Source organism: Tursiops truncatus, chromosome 12 (genome assembly GCF_011762595.2).
Source record: "Tursiops truncatus isolate mTurTru1 chromosome 12, mTurTru1.mat.Y, whole genome shotgun sequence".
Taxonomy (NCBI): domain Eukaryota; kingdom Metazoa; phylum Chordata; class Mammalia; order Artiodactyla; family Delphinidae; genus Tursiops; species Tursiops truncatus.
The window spans coordinates 82,596,379-82,622,903 of record NC_047045.1 but is presented as its reverse complement, the minus strand read 5'-3'; the positions used below and the strand labels follow the sequence as shown (position 1 = coordinate 82,622,903).

General features: G+C 42.5%; 1 protein-coding gene across 18 annotated transcripts in view; it reads left to right on the top strand.

The window, feature by feature from the left end:
• LOC101328244 (1-acyl-sn-glycerol-3-phosphate acyltransferase delta) overlaps positions 1-26,525 on the top strand; it is a 1,425,233-nt gene that overhangs the window by 1,079,407 nt on the left and 319,301 nt on the right. For all 18 annotated transcript variants that reach the window (XR_004529329.2, XR_012324969.1, XR_012324970.1 and 15 more), the window contains one exon: positions 9,835-9,984. Coding sequence is in view for 14 of the 18 variants with exons in the window: in XM_033867950.2 (XP_033723841.1) it covers positions 9,835-9,984 (150 nt within the window). In the remaining 4 variants the exon portion in view is untranslated. The remainder of the gene's footprint in view (positions 1-9,834; positions 9,985-26,525) is intronic.

Below are 26,525 nucleotides of genomic sequence, written 5' to 3'. Positions count from 1 at the left end.
GTTCAATCCCTAGAATGATGAGAAGAATAGGGGCAGAGATGAAAATCATGAACTAGAAGCTAAAGTCCCGAGAATGAGGGGCTTATCCACCTATGTCCATTGCAGGTGATGGCAGTGGGGAGAGGACAGGGGTACATAGCCAGATGGCATAAGATTCAGAGGAGCAGTGGGGTGGGGTTTTGCAGGAGAGAGGGGAGCAAGGGTTTAGGAACATCAGTGAGGGGCCAGGAGACAACCAGCTCCAACTCTGGCTTTCAGGTGTGTACACCTGAAACAAAGGGCAGCCTTCACTTTAGAGGGTTGCAAGGAGATGGACCAGTTTCAGTTAAATCGGGTAGGAGAGAGAAACCTTTGAAAAGCCTGATTATACGGGAGAGCTTGTTCATTGTGGAGCAGGAATTCCAGGGGACAGAGAAAGGGCTTAGGGGAGAAGGGAGGCTCCTATTGGAGAATATCAAGACCTTTATGGGAATGAGAATAGTAGGGGATGCCTAAGTCTCAGAAGTCAATAGTGATGTGAGGCATGATGGAATGAATTCTGATGACCTTGGGAGGGAAGTAGGTACACAACCAGGCCACCTGGCTGTTGTCACCTCACCTGGCTGTTGCCGTCTCACGTGGCTCTTATCATCTCAAGTGTGTCTCTTGGGCATTAAGGCAACTTACTTGGCCTTCACTTCAGAACGTTTCCTTGGTATCATAGGCTTGCTGACACCAAGGAAAGATAGTGATAAATGTAAATCCATGTAATATAATCGAGAAGATCATTTTTTTAATTATTTGGGTCATCAGAGTTCAAATCAATTCATTAAATGTGCAGTGGAAATAACCCGTTTCATTGCGTCAAACTGAAGCCTTACACAAAACTTCCAGACGACGATGTGTCACTCTTCCCCTTCCACTGGCCTCATAATCACCTTGAAACCAGTATAGTTGCCTCCAGACTGGAGGATGACCAGAAGGGAGGGATGTGAGCATCCCGTGTTAGAGAAGCAAAGGCCGGGGAGAGACAGGGAGGAGGGGGGGTGCAGGTGGCAAAACCACACCCTCTCAGGGAAGTTCCATTTCTCTGAGGGTGAGGCTCTTGGATTTGGAGACTAACAGCACTGCTCACAACCACTTCTCAGGGACTATAGTAAAGGGTAGAATAATTTGTGCCCACAGACAGCCTTGCCCTCTGCCAAGGGCCCCATCAGGAGGTGTGCTTAGCAGACCCGTTTGCAAAGCTCCCAGAAGTCTCTGAAGTCACGCCCTCAGTAGAAACTCCTTCAGGGAAAACGGTTTGCAAGTATCTGCTTTCACAGCCTCACCCTTCCTGTGGGGCGCTGCATGGCCCACAGCATGGAGAAGGGACAAACAAATCAATCGGTTCTGACCTCCTTTCCGGAAGATTCCATGGCTACTAGAAGTTGAGATATTTTTTGGCATCATGTCGTCTGAAACATCTGAAAAAGAAAAACCTTGTAAATTGCAATCCAGGATACAGTCTGTTGCTCTAATTATATTTCAGGTGTTGTTTGATCTGTTTTCTCCTGGCATTTAATTTCAGCCATCCTAATGATGTTTTTTTCTAGGCGATGAAAAAGGTCCAGCCCTTTTTCTAGCCAGTTTACTTCATCAGTCAATGACAGATGTCCAGGGATGAAAAGTACATTATTAGCAACAAAACTGAGAATACAAACCGCAATGTGACAGGCACCTCCACAGGGGCTGTCACCAACTCCCCGGGGCTAACTGCTTGCACATGAAGAAGACTAAGATTACTGAGAATTTAAGGAGTGTTTTTTAAAATTCTAATACATATAGAAAATAGGGTATTCTCTACTTAGCACTGGGAAATGGATTAATCATAAATTCATGTTCCTCTAAAAAGTTATTTTAGACTTTGTTTAGCCAAAGAAGTGCTGTAATAACCCGTTTTTCATTAGTTTCTAAATGATAACGAAGGAATAGTGAGCTGAATTGTTGTTAATAAAAGGGAAAAAAAGAAAGTGGAGGCAGCTTGGTATCGGGGAAAGGGTGGTCTTTTAGAGCCACAGCACTGAGTCCCTGCCCGTGTGAACCACAGTGAAGGACTGAATGTCTTTGTGACTCAGTGACCTCACCTGTCACTTCTAGGATAGACGGAGAGTGAAATGCATAGGCAAAGTGTGGGCACAGTCCTTGGCACAGAGTGGTCATTCAGTGAATGGTATCTCTGATGGGGATTTCTCTCCTCCAGGGGGAGAGCAGGAGACAGGTCCTGGGAGGGAATCCCTGGGTGCTTGTGGCTAAGACCTCACAGAAGCCAGAATGTAGTGGGGGGAAAGCAAGAACAGCCTGTACGGGTTGCTTTTGTAGCTGTACCTGAGCGCCCCCGAAAGGACACTCTGGGAAATTCCATGGCAGAACACAAACAGCCCCCTTCCCTGCTCAGAGGATTTGAAAGGCTGCCGTGGATTGCTGACAAGCTCCACCTCATTTTGACAGAACATCTGCCTGTTTTCCCAGATTTTAGTTTTACCTAAGTATCCCTGTGCTTCAAATTTGCTGCAGTTTTAAAATTTAGCTTCCTTCTTGCTGTCTTTTCTTAGGAAAGCATGCGAATTAAACATCACGATGAGCCGTTTGTGCCCTCCTACATAGGACAGGCCTTTTGAGTGGTTTTCCAGCAGTGTGGGGTATTTGGGCCCAGTTCCTCCCCAGCCTGACCCCGCGGGTCACCACTTGCACTTAGCATAGAGACAGTGGCCAGCAAGGAAGGGGAAGCTAACTGGCCTCCATGGGACCTGGGACCTGGGACCCTGGCTTCATTATAGAACATTATTCTACCCAACCCAACTCCTCCAACTAGCAACAGACCACCAAAGTGCAACCTCTATTTGCTTATGCTCTCCCCTGACTCATTTTTAGATTCTTAAAATATGAGTTTATTGAAACTTCTGTGAATTTTATACTTTAAAATGAATATTTCCTGTTCTTAAGAGAATCCATGAGCATACACATAAAAACTGAATAATTTATTCCCCAAATAAATAAAATATAAACCATACCAATGAGTTGAGATTTTACCTAGATAAGTCATCTAACAGAATGTATTTTCACTATAATCTGACAAAATGTAGGAGGAACTTTTAATTTTTTTTCTTAGGTGCAGAACAGTATGCTTTGTTAATATTAACATTTATTTTTAAAAATTTTTGCAAATACCCTGTCATCTCTAAATTATCTTAGTTATCTGTCTGTGGAGTATCCACTTTATGGAAGTATATCTAGAAATTTGCAAACTAGTTTTATTAACAGCTTAAACAGCGTAAGTTGGCAAGTAAGTATTAATATACCTATCTACACGTACACAAGCACACACATAGACACTCACTGTGATTCCAAAGACAAACAATGCCTAAGTGATTTTTAGAGAATTTGCTGCTTTTGAGCTCACCTGAGAATGGACTCCATACAGACCTAGTTCACGTTATAAATTAATCACATTCCTCCAAGATAGTTCTATTTATAAATGCTATTCAACAGTGATAAGTAAAAAAGCCCTAGGAAATAACACAAGTAGTGTCAAAGGATCAGTCGTCGTTCCTTTCCACCATTTGCAGTCCATTTATCACTTTACCACTATTGTGTGTATTTTACACTCAGATGAGTACAGACATTCTGCTCTACTTCCTGCTAACTTGTCACAACTCTCCAATAAGTATATAGTATGTTTCTTCCGGTGCACGCTCAACTTTGTGCCAGTAAGTGATTGAAAGGAATCTGTGAAACTGTGGGTCTTATCTTAAAGAAAACTACATAAGGATCTCTGCTAATAACATATAATGTAATTACATGTCTAAATTGTTTCCTTAGGGTATTAAACTTTCCTTGAATACTAGAACATTATTGGTCTAGGTCAAATGTTTTTCTTATACATTTCACAATGTTAAAAAAAAGAAATGCATTCAGTAATTGTAGGTTTTGATTCAGATGTTGTGTGTACTTTTTAATCAGAAATTACCAGACATGTAAGCTAAAATATTTGTCTTCCTTTAGAAAAGGAATTGTAATATAGATTGAATATAATAAAGTTATTTCTTATAAATTCCTTAGTTAATGAATGGAAACAGGAACATAGTTTACACGTTCTGTCAGAATTTGAGACTGTAACACATGTAGTCAGCAAGAATTTCTATAGAGTTAGTGCACTTTGTCCATAGGTTAATAGGTTAACTTCTTCCTAGAAAAAATATTATCGTAGTAATAAAATTGCTTAACTAAATTAAATAGATAGGTGATCTGTCATCAAATCAGTAAATAGCTAATGACTTAAGATCAATTTATTTAAACTAGAAAATAATTTATGTAGGTAAAAATCATCCTATACCACTCTGTTATTAATTCCCATTGTCATTGATTATTTTATTAGAATTCTTTAAGAATGGAGTTAAATTTTATTAATTCATTCTACAACAATTTATTGTGTACCAACTATGGACAAGATACTGTGCTGAATTCAGGAATACAAATACGTGAAGGAAAGCGGGGAGTGCAGAGGGTCTACAGGAAGGCCTGAGGGGCTGGAGCACGTAGGTCCCATGACTCACAAAACCAGTAACCAGTCAAAGACCTCTGTCAGGACAAAGCCCCTCACTGAGTAAAGGGAAAGAGAAAGTCCGGTTGAAAATGGGGTATCAGAGTGGGGAGATCACAGAAATTGAGCCCTCAAATTTTTTAACACTGCCCAAAAAACCAAATAGGAAACTGTAGAGCCATTAAGAGCTATTCTGAATCCTTCTTCCTCCTAAAATTTCAGAACTAATTTCACGTAAAGGTGAGCGACAGAAAGGAACAAAGTAAAATCCCAACAGAAAAGAAACAAGGTCAAATGCCACACAAAGTTCTTAAGAGGAGATGCAGAGTGAAGAGCAGAATATTGTCCTGAGAGGCAGTGAGAGTGTGTCAGCCGGTCATGCCCACCAACTGGGTGAAAACTAAAATAACTATTCCAAAGGGAACTAAGTTATTAAGAAATTTCACAAGTACAAATAAATAACAACGGACATAGTCTTAAAAGAAATAGACAGTGAAAAGAAAGAAAATTCTAAAAAATGAAAATAAAGTAAGATAAACTAACTTTACCCAACTTCTAAATCAGTCAAGAGAAGTTGACTGATTTAGAAATTAGGTTAAAAAAATCCAATATATGTACACTAGAAAGCCCACAAGAAAAACATCAAAGCAAGAGAATGGAGTAAATACTAAAAAATTAAATTCAGTACAACTTTCCTGACATAGCATGCATATGAATATTGATCAGAAAATGACCATCACCAAGACATATTCTAATAAAATTACTAGATTCTAAAGAAAAAGAGAAAGAAATCCTTTGGGCATCTGAGCAAAAAGATCAATTCACTTATAAAGGAAAAAAATAAAATCAGATTGTCATAAGCTTTGCCCATAACACTTTGTATCAGAACATAGAGTAAGACATTTAAGATACTTAAGGGGGAAAAAATATGAACCCAGGACTTTATATCCAGCCAAACTCATTTTCAAGAATCAAGGCCCCAAATAAACTGTCACTGAGCAAGAATTCAGTGAACATTTTTCCAATGAGATCTTCCTGAGGAATTTATACTAGAGAACAAGCTTCAAACAACCAAAATTGCTGATCAGACATTACAATAAGGACTGGTGATGAGTATTAAGTGTGTGTGTGTGTGAGAGATTACATGAGAATTAGGAGAAAGAAAGCATAGTATGAAATGGCCCTATGTCTCAACTATTTAGATACAGTGTTATTGGAAAAATTTGGCAGGAGAATGGGTAGAGCACGTGAAAATATATTTGAAGTTTTTAGTAATCACATTCATGGTGATAATATTGTCATTCTTATTCCAAAATCATGGTGTGTACAATGTGAGCTAAAGCAAGTGAGCTATTATGGAACATTATGATTCTGTTATTCTCTGCGTTCTTGAGAACCAGTGTAGAAAAAGGGCAACACAGATGTAAAACAGAAAATATTAAGTAAAACTCCGTAGTTCTGAAATACCTACCCTCTTAGCAAATTTAAGTCTACAATATAGAATTATTAGCTGTGTTCCCCAGGCTGTACCTGAGATCCCAAGAATGTATCCATCTTGCAAAACTGAAACTTTGTACCCATTTTGGATAGGACAAAACAGAAGGTTAAACAGTCCAGTGGTACAGAGCTGAGCAGAGGGGTTCAATAAATATTTATTGGAATCATTCACAGTGATACGAGGGGATGCTATGTGCCAAAGCCACACAGGGGTGGGAATGGTGGAGGAATGGCTGGCTTCTTCATACAAGTCTGACCAAACCCCACCTGGCTTAAAGCCAACTTCCTGGCTGCTCTGCACGAGCTGCTGAGTGTTGGTGCGAAGAGCAGGCAACTCTACTGACCAGCTTCCTCTAAATTCGCTGTTCAAATGGGCTCTTATGCTGCCCAGCAATAATCCTGACTCCAAACATTCCCACCTCTTTATCATTCATACCTTTTCTGCTCATCTCAAATTTCCAAAACCTCCTTTGTCCGCACCTGGGCCCCAGCACTCTGCCCTCGTCCTAAGGCCTCACCCTCTACTCATGCTGTAGACCCCATTCCCTCACCTACCCACGGCGTCATCAGTTGCCGTCCTCTTCTCACTCATTCCCTTCAGCCTACTAACATCCTGTTATTTCTCCATTTTCAAAAATCCCTTTACAGTCCCACAGCCCTCCCAGCTGCTGTCCTCCTGTCTCTGCTGCCCCTTTCAGTCAAACTCCTAGAAAAAAGTGTCCATGCTCACCTCTTGGAATTTGTCTCCTCCAGCTCTCTCTTGACTCCACTCCCATAATGCCTCTGGCTCCATGACTCCACTGAAATGGCCCCTGTTGAGATCGCAATGGCATCTCCATTTCTAACAACAGCCAGTGTTCAGTAATTGTCTTATCTGCAGCCTTTGACACAATTTATCATGACACATACACCCTCCTTGAAATACTGTGTTCCCTTGCCTTCCAGGACACCTGCATTCTTCTCGTTTTCCACCTGCCTAATAGGCTGCTTCTTCTCAGTCTCCTTTGCTGGCTCCTTCTCAGCATCCCCACAAAGGTTAGGTAATCTCATCCAGTCTCATGGCTGTTGAGATAACACAGGGTCGTATTGTCAAATCAGACTTGCAAGAATCGTAGATGTGGGCTTCGCAGGTGGCGCAGTGGTTGAGAGTCCGCCCGCCGATGCAGGGGATGCGGGTTCGTGCCCTGGTCCGGGAAGATCCCACGTGCCATGGAGCGGCTGGGCCCGTGAGCCATGGCCGCTGAGCCTGCGCGTCCGGAGCCTGTGCTCCGCAACGGGAGAGGCCACAGCAGTGAGAGGCCCGCGTACCGCAAAAAAAAAAAAAAAAAAAAAAAAAAAAAAAGAATCGTAGATGTAACCCAGTGTCAATCTTTGCTAATAACTTCCAGGATGCTGGTAATGATGAGACACAGACAAAATACAGGGAAACCCCACCTCATTTAACACAGCTATGCATGTCCTTTCTCAGCATATTGGGATGTACTCTAGGCAAGAGTCAATACATGAGGTCTCTGGGAAGTTCATGGAATGATCACTAACATGAAATCTCTCAGTTATATAAACTGTCTCATCATTCTTCACTTGATAAAATGTCTTCATTATCCCTTAATAATTGCACAGCTTATGACATTTTCAGAGAGCCTTACCTCATAAAATCATATATTCTAGTTTACTGTAAGCAAACTTAGACCAAGTGTTTCCTGCTGAATGCATTCCATAGATAAGAACTCTTTTCTAGTAAATGCCATTGTATATAAGTACCATTAGCATATTTACAAGGGGATTTGACCAACGCATCTTTCTTTTTTTGCTTGGGTCAGAAATATGAGAAAATGGAGAGTAGGCCTGATGCTAACCCTTTCCTTTCCAGCTCTACGTGCACCTGTGACTTCAAAATCGGTGTCTACAACCCACAACTTTCTCCTAAATTCCAAAGCCATACATTCAACTAGCCACTCAACATTTTGACTTAGTTGTGTAGGAGGTTTTCAAAATGAATATGAGCACGATAGAAATAATGATTCCTTTTCTCAACTCCCTAAACACACAGACTCACACCTTTCTTCTTCCAAGTCTCCGCATCTCAGTAATAGTCTCTCCTTCCCTCTGTCTTCTCAGGGAAAAACATTACTTCCTGCTTGATTTCCTTTCCTGTCACACCATGTATCCAACCTGCCTAAAAAAATTTCCCATTTCTACCTTCAAAATATATCCAGAACTCAACCACTGCTCCATCCCTACCTCAATCACTGCTTTCCTGATTCAAGCCACCACCATCTCTCCATGGACCTTGCTGAAATAACCTCTGACCTGCCTCTCTGCTTCCTGCTTCCATCCTTGTCCCCACGAGTCTATTCTGAACGTATCAGCCAGATGGCTGTCTTTAAGAGATTAGTCATATTGTGTCATCCACAGCTGGAAAATCCCCGGTGGTTCCCAAATCTCTCAGAATAACAGCCAGAGTTCTTACAAAGGCCTTCAGGGATCTATACATCCTGGATCCCCATTAACTCTCTGACTTCATCTACTATTCCCCACCACCCCCCCCCCCACACACACACACACGCCCATTCACTTTACCTCAGACACACTGGCCTCTTAGCAGTACCTCAAACAAACCAAGCCCATGCAGCCTCTGGACCTTTATAATGCTCCTTATTCAGCCAGGAAAGCTCATTCCCCCAGGTGGCACATGGCTTGCTTTTCTAATCTCCTTCAGATGTTGGCTTAAATGCACCTTCTTCATAAGGCATTCCCTATTCCCTGATCACCTCTTTAAAATTGTAATTCCCATCTTCCCCAGGATCTATCTCTTCCTAGTTGTTTATTCTCCTCCCCACTCATCACCATCTGAAATACTATACAGTTTAACCTTGCAGTATTTACTGTTCTAGTCCTATGGATGAGAGCAGCGATGTCTGTTTTGTTTAGGGCTGTATTCCCAACACCCACAGTAGTGTCTGGCACATAGTAGGCGCTCAGTAAATGTTGCTTGAATTAATTGTCAGATCCATTTGAGTTGATCTGAGTTTAGAAGAGAATATGATCAAATAATGCAAGGAGAACAGTAACGTAGGGCTGCGACAAGGAAGACTTTGGAAAGTGTGCTGTGCAATTTGAGGTTTATTCTGCCAGCTGGGGAAACAGTTAAAGGGAATTGAGCCAAGCAACAGCACAGAGAAATGAAGTCAGGGATAAAAGAAATCATGCTTTAGGAATAAGAATAGTGATGAAAGGAAAATTTTATTCTTTAACAGAAAAACAGTAGTCTTTCTTCGTCAAGCTGAGTATGCTTATTGATGCCGTGTGGGCTGCTAACAACTACCAGGGGTGGAACGTTGGGACCTATTTTCAAAACAGTTTTAAAAATTCGATAGACTCCTGAATAGAGGCATGAAAATATACTCTTTGATGAGATTGATAGTGATGCGTTTTGAATGTCCATAACTTAAAGTATAGATATGTTCCCTAAAATCTGTATGAAAAAGTCTACTAAAAGCAATTGGTAGTAGTATTTTAAAAGATCAAACTTGGAAAAATCTATTTTTTGAGGGTAAATTTCTAGAAATTCGAAGAACACAGGCCTCACTTCTCTGTTTTGTCAGCTGGAACTGGGAGACTTTCTCTAGGTTGTACCACACCTTACCCCCCACCCCTGTTTTTACAGAAACAGACTAACAAGAAAACCCCCGAACCACCGACTATTAGCATTTCGGTAAAACAGCACATCTTGGTGTCTGTATTATCACTTTGAAAAACTCATTTTCTCTTTGCAGTACAACCGGTACCAGCAATATGGCGCCGAAGAGTGCGTGCTGCAGATGGGGGGCGTGCTGTGCCCCAGCCCGGGCTGCGGAGCAGGGCTGCTTCCTGAGCCCAGCCAGAGGAAGGTCACCTGCGAAGCGGGCAGCGGCCTGGGCTGCGGGGTGAGTACCAGCCACACTCCTGGCTCTTGACCGTGTATTTGTTTGCTTTGGCAAATTGGCTAGGATTGCTTTATTTTCATTTAGACTCAGACATCTTTGATATATAAAATAGATTTCTAAATTCTTAACAGGATACCATATATATATATAGAGAGAGAGAGAGAGAGAAGGGGAGGAAAGACTTTCTGCTTTAATTGCTATCCAAGTGTTTAAGACGTGAATTACTTGGTCAGCCTTTTAAACTTTTCTTCCAGTGCTCAGCTAATTCAGAGCAAAAATGTGTGATTTCTTAATTCAGGCATTAAGTAGACAGGAGTGGAGGAGAAAGAGAATTCCTCATCTTAGCGTGATGTCTTAGTAACATTGTTTGCCTAAGTATTTCAAGAAATAAAATGAAGATTAATACAGAAAACTTGAAATGTTATTGTGTAGTAAAAATCATTTTAAATCGAGATGAGCAAAACTTCATGGTGCCTCTTAGGGAAGCAGAATAAGAAACATGGAAAGTGTTTGTTCTAAGAGGTCAAACCAATATGACCTAGACAGCTTCTTGAATGGATCTGTGGCTGCGAGCTGACGGCAAAGGGGCGAGGGAAGCATAAATCAAACGCAAGGAGGCTGACTAAATTATAGGTTGAAATGACAAATGGATAATAATCCTGATATTAAATTTCATGCAGGCCAGAAAAAGAAGTGTATGTGCTTATAAAAAGGTTATTGAATTGTGATGGGAAGGCATTTCTTTTAAAATTGCAACTTCGTGACGAGTTTTGCGGACGAGGGGTATGGACGGCCGAGGGGTATCGCCCAAGCCTGATTTGGGGCTGAGCACTGTGATTTACCTGTGCGTAAACTGGCATCTGTCGCCCTTCGTAAAGCGCCGTATCGGTCATGGAGTGCAGCTTAGCGAGCCCTGGGCTGAGTGATAAAGCAGAGTACGTGGAAGGTGAGAAATAAAGAGACACCGTGATGCCTAAGCAGAAGGAAATCTCTGGATTAATAATGGTGATTGCGTTAGGATGAAAACTCAAGTCATGTCTGCTAGCCTTAGAAATTATGGAAATCAGACTCCACTTCCCAGCTTTAGTCCTCGTCATTTACTGTATAATCTGCACCGATTGCACGTGGCGTCAGCAAGCTGCCAAGTTCTGGGATCAGAATTTCTAGCAAATGTTTTCTTTTAAAATGAGTTACAGTAGCTTTTAACTAACGGCTCAATTATATGCTTCAACCTGCTAACGCCTCCTGTTCTTCCATTCTCTAGAGCTGGGGGTTCCTTTGGCCCATCTTCTGCATTCAGTTCTTCATCTTGCTCTAAGAATTTTGACGGTTTATGTAATTTAAGATTTGAACATCTTTTGCTTCCCTTTTTTACACAGTGTGACATTATAAGTAACACACATATTTGAACTCCAAATCATGGAAAATTACCTTGGAAGTAAATTGAATTGCTTTAAGATCTTTGGGTTAAGAGAGTTTGGGGGCAAATCCTTACCTAAAGGAGAATGGTTATCTTCAGGATGCTTCTTTGGAAGTTCTAGGCAATGTGTTTTATTTTTATTTATTCTGTTTTGTTACTGCGAGGGTGGTAGGGGATGCTTGTTGTTTCATATATGACTTATCTATTGCTGCATAACAAATAAGCCCAAATTTGAACCTTTTAATTAATAAACATTTTTATCTCACAGATTCTGAGGGTCAGGAATCCCTGAGTAGCTTAGCTGGGTGGTTCTGGCTGAGAGTCCCATGAGGTAGGAGTCAAGCTCGGCTGTAGTTAACCCAAGGCTTGACTGGGGCTGGAAGATCCACTTCCAAGATGGCTCGACCACATGACTCTTGGCCAGAAATACCTCAGTTCCTCACTGGCTAGTGGCCCTCACCACATGGCTCTCTTCTTAGGCTACTTGTACTCAGAATGGTAGTTAACTTACCTGGAGCAACTGATCCAACAGACAGAGCAAAGATAAAGCCACAGTGACCTGCTCTCCAAGTCTGTACACCATCACTTCTGATTTATTCCATTGGTCAGCACTGAGTACTAGATCCAGCACGCCCCTCAAAGGGAAGGAAATTAGGCTCCATCTTAAAGGAAAGGGTGTCAAGGAATACACGGACATATTTTGATCCACCACTGTTTGTAATTTGAAGAAGTTGAAAAAGAACAAAGAGAAATGATTTTCTAAACTATGCACTGACTTGATGCTTTCTTTTCCCTCCCTGCCTTTTATGCCCCAATCCCCGTAAGCTTTTTCAGACTGATACAAATTCCCACTGCTTTGCCTTCTCAAAAGACATAAGTTGACCTCACATTGCTCTTTTTCTTCAAATCCTCAACTTTCACAAAAGGGTGTTAACCCAACTTACATGCCTTTGGGATTCTTGTAGTGGTGAAAAAGGAGATTGGGGGCTTCCCTGGTGGTGCAGTGGTTGAGAGTCCGCCTGCCGATGCAGGGGACGCGGGTTCATGCCCCGGTCCGGGAAGATCCCACGTGCCGCGGAGCGGCTGAGCCCATGAGCCATGGCCACTGAGCCTGCGCGTCCGGAGCCTGTGCTCCGCAATGGGAGAGGCCACGGCAGTGAGAGGCCCGCGTACCGCAAAAAAAAAAAAAAAAAAAAAAAACGGATATTGGGTTGTATGACTTAGATCCAAATGCTGGCTGTATCTGCTACCAGGGGTCTTAATCTTTCTGTGCCTCAGTCTCCTCACCTCCAACATACGATGTCTTATAATGACCCTGTATGAGACCATTATGAATATTAAATGAGCTAATGGATGTAAAATGCTTAGAACAGTGCCTGGCATTATGTATATATTTATTTAATATTTAATCAAAAGCTTAATCAGTATTTATCAAAAGTTCACCCGAAAGACCTAATATTCATGGAAAATTAACTACAGGACACTTGTTTGATCCTCCCTTCCAAATATTCTAAAATATACCCCTGAATCAAGCCAGATCTACAGCAGGGAATTAGGTACCTGGGCCTTACTATTTTAGCCCTTCAAAGAATTGCTTTCCCTACATGGTAATTTGGTGCCATTTGTTTATATTGTGGTCACTGTACAGGGAACTTGATGTGTGTGGTTCAGGACATCCCAGTGGGCTTTTCTGTGAGGAACCATGGTGCCTATTCCAAGTTCATTATGCTTGTCCTGAGGAAGGTTGTCCTGGAGGACATTGCGAATTATGCAACTACTAAGGGTTCCCCCTGAAAGCTGACTGCTGGAAAACCTAGAGCCGCAGTTGTGGGCCAGCTACAGCGTAGAAATGGGCCACTAATAGAATGGATTTGGAAGCTTATTTCCTGGCTTCACTTTTTTACTTCTTTCTCTTCCCTTTTCCTGGTACATGCTGTTTTGCTGTGATTTGTACACCCTTGTAAGCTGATGGTTTTTTCTGGATTTACGGGTGGTAATGGAAAGCTGTTGTGTGGAAGAAATCGTGGTTAGTTTATGTCGTTTCAGAGGCAGAACAGGGCCCAATAAGTAGAAGTTAGAGGAAGATGAATCTCTGCTCAGGGTTTGCTCTAGTACCATGGACAGCAGCCACAAAACAGGCTGTCATGGGAGCAGTGAACCCCTCACCCTAGACAGTGCTCAAGGAAAGTAACTGACAGCAAAGCTATGGAAGAATCAGAGTCTTGGACGTGCTTCTCAGGCTGTAATTTACAGGTTTATTGTAAGATATCTGCGAATCCACCTGTGCTTAATTTGTCCTCAACTGGCAACTCTTATTATGTGGGTATCCAAGAAATGCTTGATGTTACAAAAAGGATCTCATGCATAAAAATGGTTGAGAACCAAATTCCCTGTCATTCACAGAATTTAAAAATTCAGCTTTCCAGGTACATTGTGAGGTGCCCATGGACACACAGTTTTAGAGCTGAGAAACAGCTGTGTACTGAGCTCCAAACTGTAGAGTTCTAATCTCATCAGTCAGCCCACTGCTACATGCCTGGATGGTCCCCCATACATCCATGATTGCTGTTGTGTATAGTTTCCATCTGAAGACACAAGCTTCAGCATTTTCATTGTCTTTGGCTCCTTTAAAATAGGTGCTAAGGTTAGTATTTATGACTCTCTTATTCAAACATATAGTGTTATTCCCTGGAAAATCAGATTAGCTGATCCTCTGCTCCCCTATATATCTAGGCTTAACTGTTACCCAGAGAGCAGTGTACATTAGCTAATAAAGGAAGGTTAGGATTTCCATTTAAATGATAATATCAGTCCAGCTAGGAAAGACCTGATAGATGTGTGATGGTTGCAGCAAAATTTTTACCATTTTAAAGAATTATCTGAGCTTAAGTGCCACCTCCGAGGGTTCAAGTTGAAGTGTGACACTTGTCTCATGCCTCCATAGTCTTGTCCTCAGTAAATTCATGTATATGGAGTTCAGCATTCATTGAATGACTGAGTGAATGAATGAATGAATCTTAACAATGTAGAAGTAATATGAATACACTGTCACTTTTATTTTCAAATACTAATCATCATTTACCCCAATATTAGAATTACTTATGTTGCCTCAACAAGAACCTCTTCAAAAAATATAAAATATGCAGTGTTTTACTTGTACACATAGTACATAATTCAGAACACCAAAATATACTAAGTTCAGAGATCCACGAAAAGTCAGTTAGGAACCTGAAAATCCTGCAAAAATTACAGAGTTTATATGCCCTATCGAAGTCCACACAGCCAAATGAAGAATTCAGTACATCTGATATATAAAATATCTTAGTCTTGGGAGCACTGAGATTTTCATTTTGATGCAGCACAGAATATTTTTACATGGGTAAACAGAACTCAGCAAAGAATATGTTTTGGGATCAAATAGCCTGACCTTACTCTCTGCTAACCCTTGGTCATATTTTTACTACTCCTCATAAAAATACTAATTGATTTCCTGAGGAATTCGTGTGATGCATTATTCTTTCTCTGGCCTTATTGCTATTCATCAGAACTATCTCACTGAGTTTTATGGTACCGATGTGAAATGTTGACATGTTTAATACTGGAAAACAGCAACAAAATATGGAATGCATTATGCTCACTGACCTGGGAGTACAAAAAGCTATAGCAATCAAACCTTGTGAGTTTTCTGTAAATAAAACATCTTTATCTTATTTGCTGTTGTTTTGGGATGTTATATGTCTGAGAGATAATTTCTTAAAATAATACTAGGAATTGAATAAAGAGTTTTCTGTTTTAAATTAGAAATTCAGGGACAAGATTTAACAACTGAAAAAAATTTGTACTCATTTAAACGAAAACGGGAGATCTTTAAAAAAAAAAATCGTTAAACTGACCATTAGTTAAGGAAATTAAATAGAATTTCTTAAGGCGTCTGGTAGTCACTCCCTCCTTTAGTGAGTAGCGTGCGTTGCTCCGAGGCAGATGCATCGAGGAGCTAATGCAGCGTTTGCCTTGGCCTCCTCACTTCCACAGACCCCGTCCAAGCCCTCTTAACAAATGGTATTCTTGCATTGTTTTCCTTGAAGAGCGTCTCAAAAATTGTAGAACCTAAAGTTACAAAGGCTCCATCCAACCTGGATCTAGACCTGTGCAAGGACGGGGTACGACCTGCTACATGCAAAGAAATTTTTGTTAAAAGTACTTATAACGATATCATTAATATATTGTTGAAGATTTTAGTTAAATGAGAGTTTGAGCCTCATTTTTAGCCCCTATATAGGAAAGGAGTCGATGTAGACAAATGGAGATACCTATTCCTCCCCTCAAAGATCTAATTATTGGGTTAAAAGCTTAATAAATAGGTGGGAAGCCCCTTCATTTCAATATGTGGGGCTCAGAAACAGAAAGTCAGCAGATGGTCAATATTTAATAAGAAAAAGAAAAAGAAAGTGGTTACTTTTCCAGTTCTTTAAAGGTATTTTAATTTTATAAAAATACATAATTTAACTAAATTATGTGAAGTATTTTGAAAACTATATAGAGTTCTCCCTTTTCTCCAAAGAAGAATAGAGATTAAATTCTAGACTCCAGGTATGTGTGGCTTATATTGTAATGCTTTCAAGGACGCACCAAAAAGGACAGGTATTTTCCATTATGTCTAAACGTGGCTTTGTCAGCGTTAAACTCCAGGTTGTAACCCTTCCTTGCTTTTACCTCAACCCCCGGCCTCTGTAGCATGTAGAGCATGGAATCAAATCTTGTTGACACGTTATTTTTTGATATACAAGATGTTCTTTATCAGAAAGTATTTTTCAAAGAAAGTGAATGTTACAAAATGTCAGAAATATGCATTCCGTGTTTATTTGACAAGTGTCCAAAAATCTAATTTAAACACTAAGACTGGCTCATTTACAGAGTGGAAATAAGTCTTGCTAGACTTTCTGCTTGTGAGCCAGCTTGAAGTGCAAAGATAGAAAGCTCTGGAAAGTATTTATTTTAATTAAAGAAACTGTTCATAAATGTACAAACAAGTTCTGCATAACATTCCTCTGGAAAACACTTAGCAATTGGCAAATGTTCCTAGAAAGTATTCTGCAATCTGAAATAGAAATATATATTTTCTAACCCAACACAGAACCAGTGACCTTTCCATGTGTCTTTAGCTATTTTTTGTTAAAATAAGGGAAGTATGAAATAATTATACTCTTTCAAAATGATAAGCTCCATCGCTTTGAATAATGTGTTAGGAAATCAATTTTGTGGCAAATTGAATAGAGAAGACTTCTTCAGCTCTACCGGCTACAAGAGAGCTCAGAACATTTTGGAGAACAGGTTTCTACTGAAGATAACATAGCTCCTGTGCATTCGTTTTGATTCTGCCCTCACCTCAGTCTAGGGCTGTGCTGTTCAATATGGCAGCCACTGGCCACAAGTGGCTATTTAAATTAAAATTAAATAAAATTTAAAATTAGGTTTCTCTGTCACAATAGCTACATTTGAGGTATTCAGTGGCCATATGTGGCCTCCAGCTACTGGACTAAACCATGAAGAGAGAGCATATTTTCATCAATATCACAGAAAGTTCCATGGGGCAGAGAGAATAGCTATAAGACATCACCCAAGGAGAAGCATTCACAAACTCAGACATTCCTGTGTCTCACACATAAGCGCTTTGACCTCTTCAATTCTAGTTAAGAAGAAAAATCTTTGCAGCAATTAAAGCAATTTCCTACGTTAAAAAAAAAAAAAAGTACGGTTTCCCTGGTGGCGCAGTGGTTGAGAGTCCACCTGCTGAGGCAGGGGACACGGGTTCGTGCCCCGGTCCAGGAAGATCCCACATGCCGCGGAGCGGCTGGGCCCGTGAGCCATGGCCGCTGAGCCTGCGCGTCCGGAGCCTGTGCTCCGCAACGGGAGAGGCCACAACATTGAGAGGCCCGTGTACCACAAAAAAAAAAAAAAAAATGTAGAGCAGTGTCCTCCAAAGTGATGCTTGTATAGTACAGGCTCGAGGAATGTTATGTGCTAGGAGGAGGGTTGGAATCCGGGACAGATTGCCTGGGCCAAGATCCGTGACCACGTAGCTTGGAAGCACACAGTAAGCTCGGTTAAACAGGGCTTTTTTTCTGTCGGACTTAAAGTTTTCCATATGCTAACATGTATTTGCCTGAACAAGTAGAATAGCACAAGCAGCCTTCTTGAGCAAGAGCTGCCTTTTGTGTGGTGCCTCTTATAAGACAGGTGTTTCATGGGACAGCTTGACTCAGGGACTCAAATCATTTGCTTTATCTGAGTAGCAAGCTTACCACAGTACACTTGGGAAGGAGCTAGTGAAACCCAAGGATCAGAACATTAGACCTACAACATTTTCCTCTTTGTAGAGGACTAATAAAACATGATTTTTTAAAAGGTATGCCATATTTGTCCTAGAGGTATTTTTAAGACCACATGTTTTTATAGTGAAATCTTTTTTATTCTTAAACTGCTATTGGTGTATAATTTTATGGATTTAAGATCCACAGAGAAGGGGCTTCCCTGGTGACGCAGTGGTTGGGAATCCACCTGCCAATGTAGGAGACACGGGTTCAGGCCCTGGTCTGGGAAGATCCCACATGCCGCGGAGCAACTAAGCCCGTGAGCCACGACTACTGAGCCTGCTCTCTAGAGCTTGCGTGAGCCAACTACTCCAGAGCCAACTCTAGAGTTGGCTGTGTGAGCCAACTCTCTAGAGCCAACTACTGAAGCCCGTGTGCCTAGAGCCCGTGCTCTGCAACAAGAGAAGCCACCGCAATGAGAAGCCCACGCACCACAACGAAGAGTAGCCCCTGCTCGCCACAATCAGAGAAAAGCCTGTGCACAGCAAAGAAGACCCCAACGCAGCCAAAAACAATAAATTAAATTAAATAAATAAATTTTAAAAAATACCAGATCACATTTAAAGAAAAAAAAAGATCCACAGAGAAGATAGGGTGAAATTTTATGACTGTGTGTGGTTAGTTATGTATTTTCAAGTGCTTCCTATTAAATGAACAAGAGAGCTTTTTAAACTTCATAGAATAAAGTATATTATGGTAAATAAAATATTTTCAGATATTATGGTAAATAAAATATGTTCACATAGTGGGTATCAATGTATGTCAACCTCATAAAACATTAACTGCATAGGACAATGTGATCCTGACAAAGGGATCATGGGGTTTTTTTTAATTTTTATTTTTATTGAAGTATAGTTGATTTACAATGTCATGTTCCTGGTATACAGCAAAGTGACTCGGTTATATATATATATATATATATATATATATATATATATATATATAGTTTTTCATATTCTTTCGCATAATGGTTTGTTGCTGCTGTCCTGGTTTTCCACACGGTCAGGAATTGCTGCAGCACATTGACAAGAGGGGTCACACTGATGTGAGCCTGGGCCACACCCAGCTGGAACTGCCCTGGGGGGGCCACCCTCACAAAAGGGTGCCGGTTGGAGCCCCCTGCCCGGCGTCCTGAATGGCGGCCCTGTCTTCACTGTCCTTCCCAGAGGGCACTGGGTGTTCTAGAGGATGGGGAGTTCTGCTCTATCTCGTTACACTAATTAGTTTTTACCGCCCCACGATTTCTCAGGCCTGTTGTCATCGGGTGGTAGGAGCCTCACCGAGATACAGTGCGTTGTGCTCTTTCGGGCTTGCCTCCGGCTCTCTTTCCTCGTTAGGGTCTCTCCTGAACGCTAGCCCCCTGAAACAGCTGGCTCCTCCTGTATGTTTATCCGGGTCATGACCCCATCATTCCTCCCTGTGCCCTGGTTTCTCTTGATTTCCCTTCACGCTACCTTTAGAAAATGGCCTCACGGATCTGATATTGTTCATCTAGCCTACTGTTAGCTTCTCTGGTTCTCATCTCGCCTTTCATGGTGTTATATACACTCCGAAGTATGAAGTATGATTATCAAAGTAGTTTTCTTTGTTCTCTCACACTCCCTTTTTAACATTTTTTAAAAACTTATTTTATTGAGGTTGAGTTGATATACAATGTTGTGTTAATTTCTACCGCACAGCAAAGTGATTCAGTTATACATACATGTACATTCTTTTTCATATTCTTTTCCATTATGGTTTATCGCAGGGTATTGAATATAGTTCCCTTTGCTATACAGTAGGACCTTGTTATTTATCCATTCTCTATATACTAGTTTGCACCTGCTAACCCCCAAATCCCAATCCATCCCTCCCCCATCGCCCCTTCTTGGCAACCACAAGTCTGTTCTCTATGCCTGTGAGTCTGTTTCTGTTCCGTAGATAAGTTCATTTGTGTCATACTTTTTTAAATTAATTACTTTATTTATTTAATTTTATGTTTGGCTGTGTTGGGTCTTCGTTGCTGCACGTGGGCTTTATCTACTTGCGGCGAGCAGGGGCTACTCTTCCTTGTGGTGCGCAGCCTTCTCATTGCTGTGGCTTCTCTTGTTGCGGAGCACAAGCTCTAGGCGCCCGGGCTTCAGTAGTTGTGGCTCGCGGCCTCTAGAGCGCAGGCTCAGTAGTTGTGGCGCACGGGCTTAGTTGCTCCGCGGCATGTGGGATCTTCCCAGACCAGGGCTTGAATCCATGTCCCCTTAATTGGAAGACAGATTCTTAACCACTGCGCCACCAGCGAAGTCCTGTGTCATATTCTAGATTCCACATATAAGTGATATATGGTATTTGTCTTTCTCTTTCTGACTTACATCACTTATCATACTCCCCTTTTTAATACTGTTTTTATTGTGGTAAAATATATACAATATAAAATTTGCCATTTATAACTATTTTAAAATGTACAATTCAGCAGCATCAAGTGTATTCATCATGTTGAATAACCATCACCACTATCAATTTCCAAAGTTTTTTATCACCCCAAACAGAAACTCTCTTCCTATTAGGCAATAATTAACTCCCCATTTCTTCCAGCCCCTGCTCGCCTCTAATCTACTTCCTGTCTCTGTGAACTTGACTATTCTAGATAGACAAGTGGAATCATAGAATATTTGTCCTTTGGTATCTGGCTTAGCATAATGTTTGTCACTTAGCACAGTGTTTTCAAGTCTCATCCGTCGTGTGTCAGAATTGCATTCCTTTGCATAGCTGAATAATATTGAATTGTACACATACACCACATTTTGTTTCTCCCATTCTCTTTTAAAGTTTGTTCAGCTGGAGTAGTCCCTCCTCTCCCTGGATCAAAAGTCAGGCAGGGGGCTTCCCTGGTGGCGCAGTGGTTGAGAGTCCGCCTGCCGATGCAGGGGACACGGGTTTGTGCCCCAGTCCGGGAAGATCCCACATGCCGCGGAGCGGCTGGGCCCGTGAGCCATGGCCGCTGAGCCTGCGCGTCCGGAGCCTGTACTCCGCAGTGGGACAGGCCACAACAGTGAGAGGCCCTCGTACTGCAAAAAAAAAAAAAAAAACACCACAAAAACAAACAAAAAAACTGACAGGTCCGTAATTCAAAGGGAGTCTGAATTAGCTATTCCTGGGGCTACCTACCCAGACAGAACCCACTCCACTTCCAGAATGTCACCTATCCCTAAGGAATTCTTAAGCAAATTACTGGGTACAGGTGTTTGCACTACCTCTTCCTCTCCATGAACTCGAAGCATTGCTATGTATGCAAGCCTGCATATTGGCACTGCCTGATTATTTGGAGGAAATAATAAAAGAAGAGATACTGAGTGCCATCAACTTCTGAGTTAGTCTGTTGCAGAAATAAGATGGAATTTTACTTGTTGGATTTTTAAAGAATGTGAAGTGCTTGGAATGGATGCCTTCTAGAAAAGAAATCACAAGAAAATAGTTATTTATCAACCTTCTTTAGACCATTGATGTAAATGGTTTACATGTAAACAGGGCATAGAAAGCAAAACTGTATTCAGAAGACAGCTGCTATTTGGAAACAAAGAAATCCAATCAAAGCCAGCTTCTGAAAAACTCCTTTATGTGAGAACATGACTAGGCTTTTGTATAAGCTGTATTGTGTTATTGTAAAGTGTGGGAGCCTCTTAATCAATAAGAAAAGTTGGAGTAGAAAGATAGGTAGAGAGACAAGATCTTCCTCAGACTAAATCAGTTGAGCCAGAACCTCCCCTAGTGAGCTGGGTGGAAATGGCTTCAGGTTATGGACGTTGGGAAGATTTTTAAAAGGTCTCCAAATTGGTGTTTGGAGACTACCTTTCTGTGTGTATTTGTAGTTTGCTGTTCTGGGGAAACCAAAGATTGTTTCTGTAAGAGCTCAGAAAAGCACTAAACTTCAGTAACATACATGGTTTCAGTAAGCTGGGTAAGCTTCTGATATTCTGAGCTCCATTTTAGAAGTCATTGATGTAGAATCAGAAATTGACAGGGGCACAAATTACCCCAGAAAGTTAAGAAAACAACCAGCCTGAAACCTACTCTAAAGGCTGTTTACCTGCCCTCTGTGAACAGGACTGCTTGCTGCTAGAGCCGGACCCCTGAGCACCCAGCTCCCCAGCTACCCGCCCAGCTGTGCGAGTTTCTGTCAGGTGACTCTTAGAATCCGTGTGGGCATCCACAGGTTGTAGGACAGCCTTGGCTTCCTTCCTGATTTCCATCGTCCCTTTTTCCTGCTAAACACTGAGGTTTTTTTTTTTTTCAAGTATTCTCCTTTTTGGGAGGTGACCGCATTCCCAGGTCAGGAGGGAATCCTGAGTCGTCCAAACCCATCCTGCTACTGCCGTGACCCTTACTAGGCGTGGTTTGGGAAGAACCCGGTCCTTCCTGTGGACTTGACTGCACGACTCAGTCATTCATCTCGAAAGCCCCTCTGTTGTTGGACTGAGCGTTATGTGAAAGAATAAATTTCCTTTTTGTTTAAGCCAATTGAATTGGACTTTCTGATTCTCCAGCCAAAATCTCTTTAACTGGTACATTTCTTAAAAATGACCAAAGGAATTCATCCACTAAAGGACTTTGGGCAGATAACCAAAAAAGAGGCACTAGATAAGGACTTTCTAATAGACAAAATCGCCTTCAGATTATATCCTGTAATATTTTGTGTGGTCACTGTAGCTAGAAGCAGCAGTAAAAAAAAAAAGTGTGCCCGCATTCCTCTCTGGCTAAATGGATGGTAATGTGCTCCGTTACTTTATTCAGACATGCGTGCCATGATGTGCGACCGAGAACCCAAACAGCGGTGGCTTAACTCGATGCATGTTTATTTCTCTCTCTCATAAAGACCTTGAGCTGGGAGGATGGCTCTGCCCCGCAAAGTCTTTAGTTGGTCTCACCTGTGTGGTACAGGAGGCCCAGCAGCATGTCCGCATTTCAACCAGGGCTAAAGGGGATGGGGAAGAGGGGGGCATCTCACTCCTAAGGCCAGATCTCGAAGAGGCACGCAGCACCGCACCCCATGGAGAGGAGTTAGCTGCGTGGCCACGTGGCTGGTCCCAAAGGCATGGGTGTCATGCATCCAGCTGAACTAAGAAGGAAAGGGCAAACAGGTGGTGGAGGATGGAGGTCAGTCTCTGCCACATCTGCTATACGTCCTCTCTCCCCTGTAATCCTCACCCAAATACCATCCACTTCTTTCCATTCACAGATTTTTGCATTTTCATGCAGTAAAAACAAAACAAAACAAGAAAACAGTCTTCTGAGCAGAATGCTACATCCTCTTTATTTCTAACAGAACCGAGTGCTTGCTTTGTGATCTTTTCTTTCAACAATGTATGTCTTTCACTTTCTGTATTCAAAGGCATGAAAATTAGACCTCCAACTCTCACTAACACCCATAAAATTGTGTTCACCCCTAACATCAAAAGCTGCTGCCACAATACCCTCCTGAATTTGTGCAGATGAATGGAGTTAGCATTCAGTATTGCTACAAACTGAGAGTAGAGGTACCATTCTAGAAAATTCCCCAGTTGGACTGAAGCTTTCACCTGATGATCTTTTTGTTCTAATTTTACATACAAATGCTCTGCTTAACTGTGTAGAACCAAACATATCACAGATTAAAGCTTTTGGAGTTACAAATTGAATATGAGATTTCACGTAGCACTTGGAGTAATAGCAGCTTCTGATTTACATTTCTAACGGCCATCCTAGGAGTTTTAGCTTTTGTTCTTCTCCTGCAATCACTAGAAATCATGCTGTTTTCAGCAACTAAGCTATTCTAATGAGAAACATTCACCGAGGGAAAAATTCAATATATCCTTCCTTATATTTAAAATAAATCAGCAGTACTTGTATGGGCAAGTTATTTATTTATTGTAAATGAGTTAATTGATTACTGTGTCTGTGGCACTGCACTGGGCACTCAGCACAGGGAGGCAAGGACATAGTACAGCGCTGGAGAAGCACGTAATCTGGTGGAAGGATGAGACACCCAGCATGAAACGGCACATCCACATGGCAGCGTAGACTCATGCCAAGTAGTGTGCCACAGAAATCAGAAGAGTCAAGGGCCTTCTTACCCAGCCCCATACCACCTTGAACATAGTTCATTTTAACACGTGTCCCATGGCTTGTTTGCATACCATTTACCCCCTGTTAATCTGTGGCGCCTGGTAGGGTGAGCAGGGCTGCGTTCTATTCATTTTTGTATCTTCAGCGTCCAGCAGGGTACTCAGCATACACGTAGTTGTACGTTGAATTAAACAATGAGAGGGGAAGGCTTCGAACAGTTGAGGGTGGGAAGCTTCATTAAGGACCTGGGAGGATGGAAGAAGTTTGCCTAGTGGGGATTGGAAATATTCTAGGCATAAGCCTCTGCCCCGGAGTGGAGGTAGAGAAGGCGGGGAGGGGGCAAAGGGGTCTGCACAAAAAAACACCTGGAGCGGGGATTACTGATTTGATGACTTGGGAGGGACCAAGTCTCACGGGGCTCTTATCACTCAGCTAAGGATCTTAGACTTTGTCCTACTGACCGTGGAGACCAGGGAGGGGCTTTCAGGGAAGTAACGTGATCAGATCTTTTGGAAAAAATAATCTAGTGTCAGTGTGGAGTATGGATGGAAATGAGAAATGACTGAAGTCACTGCTAAAGGGTCAACTCAGGCACAATAAATGGTCAGTAGTTGATTTGCGCAAACACGGATTCAAGTCAGGCAGCATGAAACCTCAGGCGGTTAGGGGCCCCCAGCAACAGGAGCTGGGGGAAGCATGTTGCACGTATATTTTTTAAATAGATCTAATTAGAGTGAAAACTTTAAACTGAAACCAGTTTTCTGTCTCAGGGAAGAGTGTGAAGGTGAAACTTTTAAAACATTTTTACCAAGATCCTTTCTTTATTAACAACGTTTGGTAGTTATTTAATTCCCTCGCATTTGCTCTATCTCTGATGGGTCACAAAGTCTTCCCTAGACAGGTGCTCTGGTGCGGAGGGGCACACGGGAAACGTGAGCAGGGGGGCATCCCTCCGAGTGAGCACAGCTGCCCTGTGGTTCTCAGTCACTTTCCCCACTGGAGCCACAGGGGCCGGCATCTCCCCTCCCATCCTCTTCTGTTTCCCAGGCCTCCTCTCCAGCTTGGCACAGCTCCCACCACGCTGGACTATCTGCCGCCCTCTCTCTCCCACCTCCAGGGACAGAAGGAGCAAAGAGGTGGCAGTAAATGTTCCTGTTTTCACGTCCATTCTGTTTCCCTCCATTTCCCGGCCTTGGCCAAACCCTACAACAAAGAGTCCCCTTCGTCTTGGTCTGCTGCCAAGCTTTTTCACACCCTCCCCTGACACCTTCCCCTGACAGCTCCTCTGCCCTTGGCAGACTCTCCTTCCAGCTTCCCACGGGGACAGAGAGTGGCTCTAACACCCTGCATGTGCTGGCCTGAAACCGGCCTGCAATCAGTATTCTCCTTCTCAGACCGGTTCCCCGTGGGGCGTCTGCACTGTAGAGTGTGGTCCCCCTGCCACTCATAGCTTCTGGGGGACTCCCTGTCCACCCCCCAGGTGGGCTTTCCCCCCAGGTGGGCAAGGGTGAGGGTGGTGAGAGCAGACTAAGTTGCAGGAGCCCTGATGGCCCCCGTCTCCAGATGACTCACCCCACCCCCGGGGCATCTAGGCAGCACCACTGCCTTCTTCTCAGCCGTGGTTTCCTCCAGGTGGTGCTGCTGTCTGGGGCAATGGGCGAGGCAGATTAAATGACAGCCTGTGATTAACACAGTCACAGGATCTGACCAGAGTCTGTGAGCCGGGCACAGACTGCAGTGCCCCAGAGCCTTCCACACGCTCCTGTGGGGTGTGCGTTCACGTATGGTTACCGACCAGGGTTCTTGCCCTCCTTAATCAATAGAAATTGATAAGAGGCCAGACGAGAAATTCAGGCAAGGCTTTATTAGATCGTGTGCTGCAGCAGGTTCCCTCGGTCATTCCCCGAGGGGGTGCCAGCTTTTGTTCCTTGTATGAGGTGAGGGTAGGGGTGCATCCGGGGGGGGGGGTTGGGGGGGCTTAGGTGGTCTGCCTACCCCTTTGGTGGCGGTGTGTGCAGGGGATATGGGCAGTCCCCTGCTTTTGCTCCTGGTTCTTCAGAAGTGGCAGCTGGGTGTTTGGTCTTTTTGTATTTGTTGTCCATAATTTGCCCCAACTGGGAGTACATGCAGTTATTTTCAGTCCCTCCTAGTTTCTTTGTACTTTGTTGCTTGAGGAGACGTTTGCCCAGGTGCAAGCAAAGGGTCCCAGGTACCAGCCTGTCTCAATTTGACCCCCAAAGATGAGCAAATGCAAAATCCTCTCCTTTTGGAGCTACTTCTTCCATCCAGGTTCCTTCCTTTCAGATGCTCTTTCAGGGCCACCTACCTGGGGACTCTTTGGGCTCATGTAGCCGATTTCTCCCATCCCCACGTGCTTGGAATGTGATGGGATGAGTGAATTTCCTCTGCAACCTGGCTCAGCGCTCATGGGATACTTTCTAAGGCTAAGGGTGAATGGTGTCAACTATGGAATTTACCTTCCCGTAAAATAAACAGTATAGCAAGTGGTGAAGAGGGCTGTGTTCTGTTTGAAGTGATAATATATCCTGCAGCAAATATGAAATTGAAATTTGGTGTATTAGGATCATTGTCAAGATCTGAGTGTTACCGTTAGAAAGGTAACAGTTGAAGCTCTTCAAGAATTGGTCTGTTCTCTGGAGAAGAGCAGCCTAACA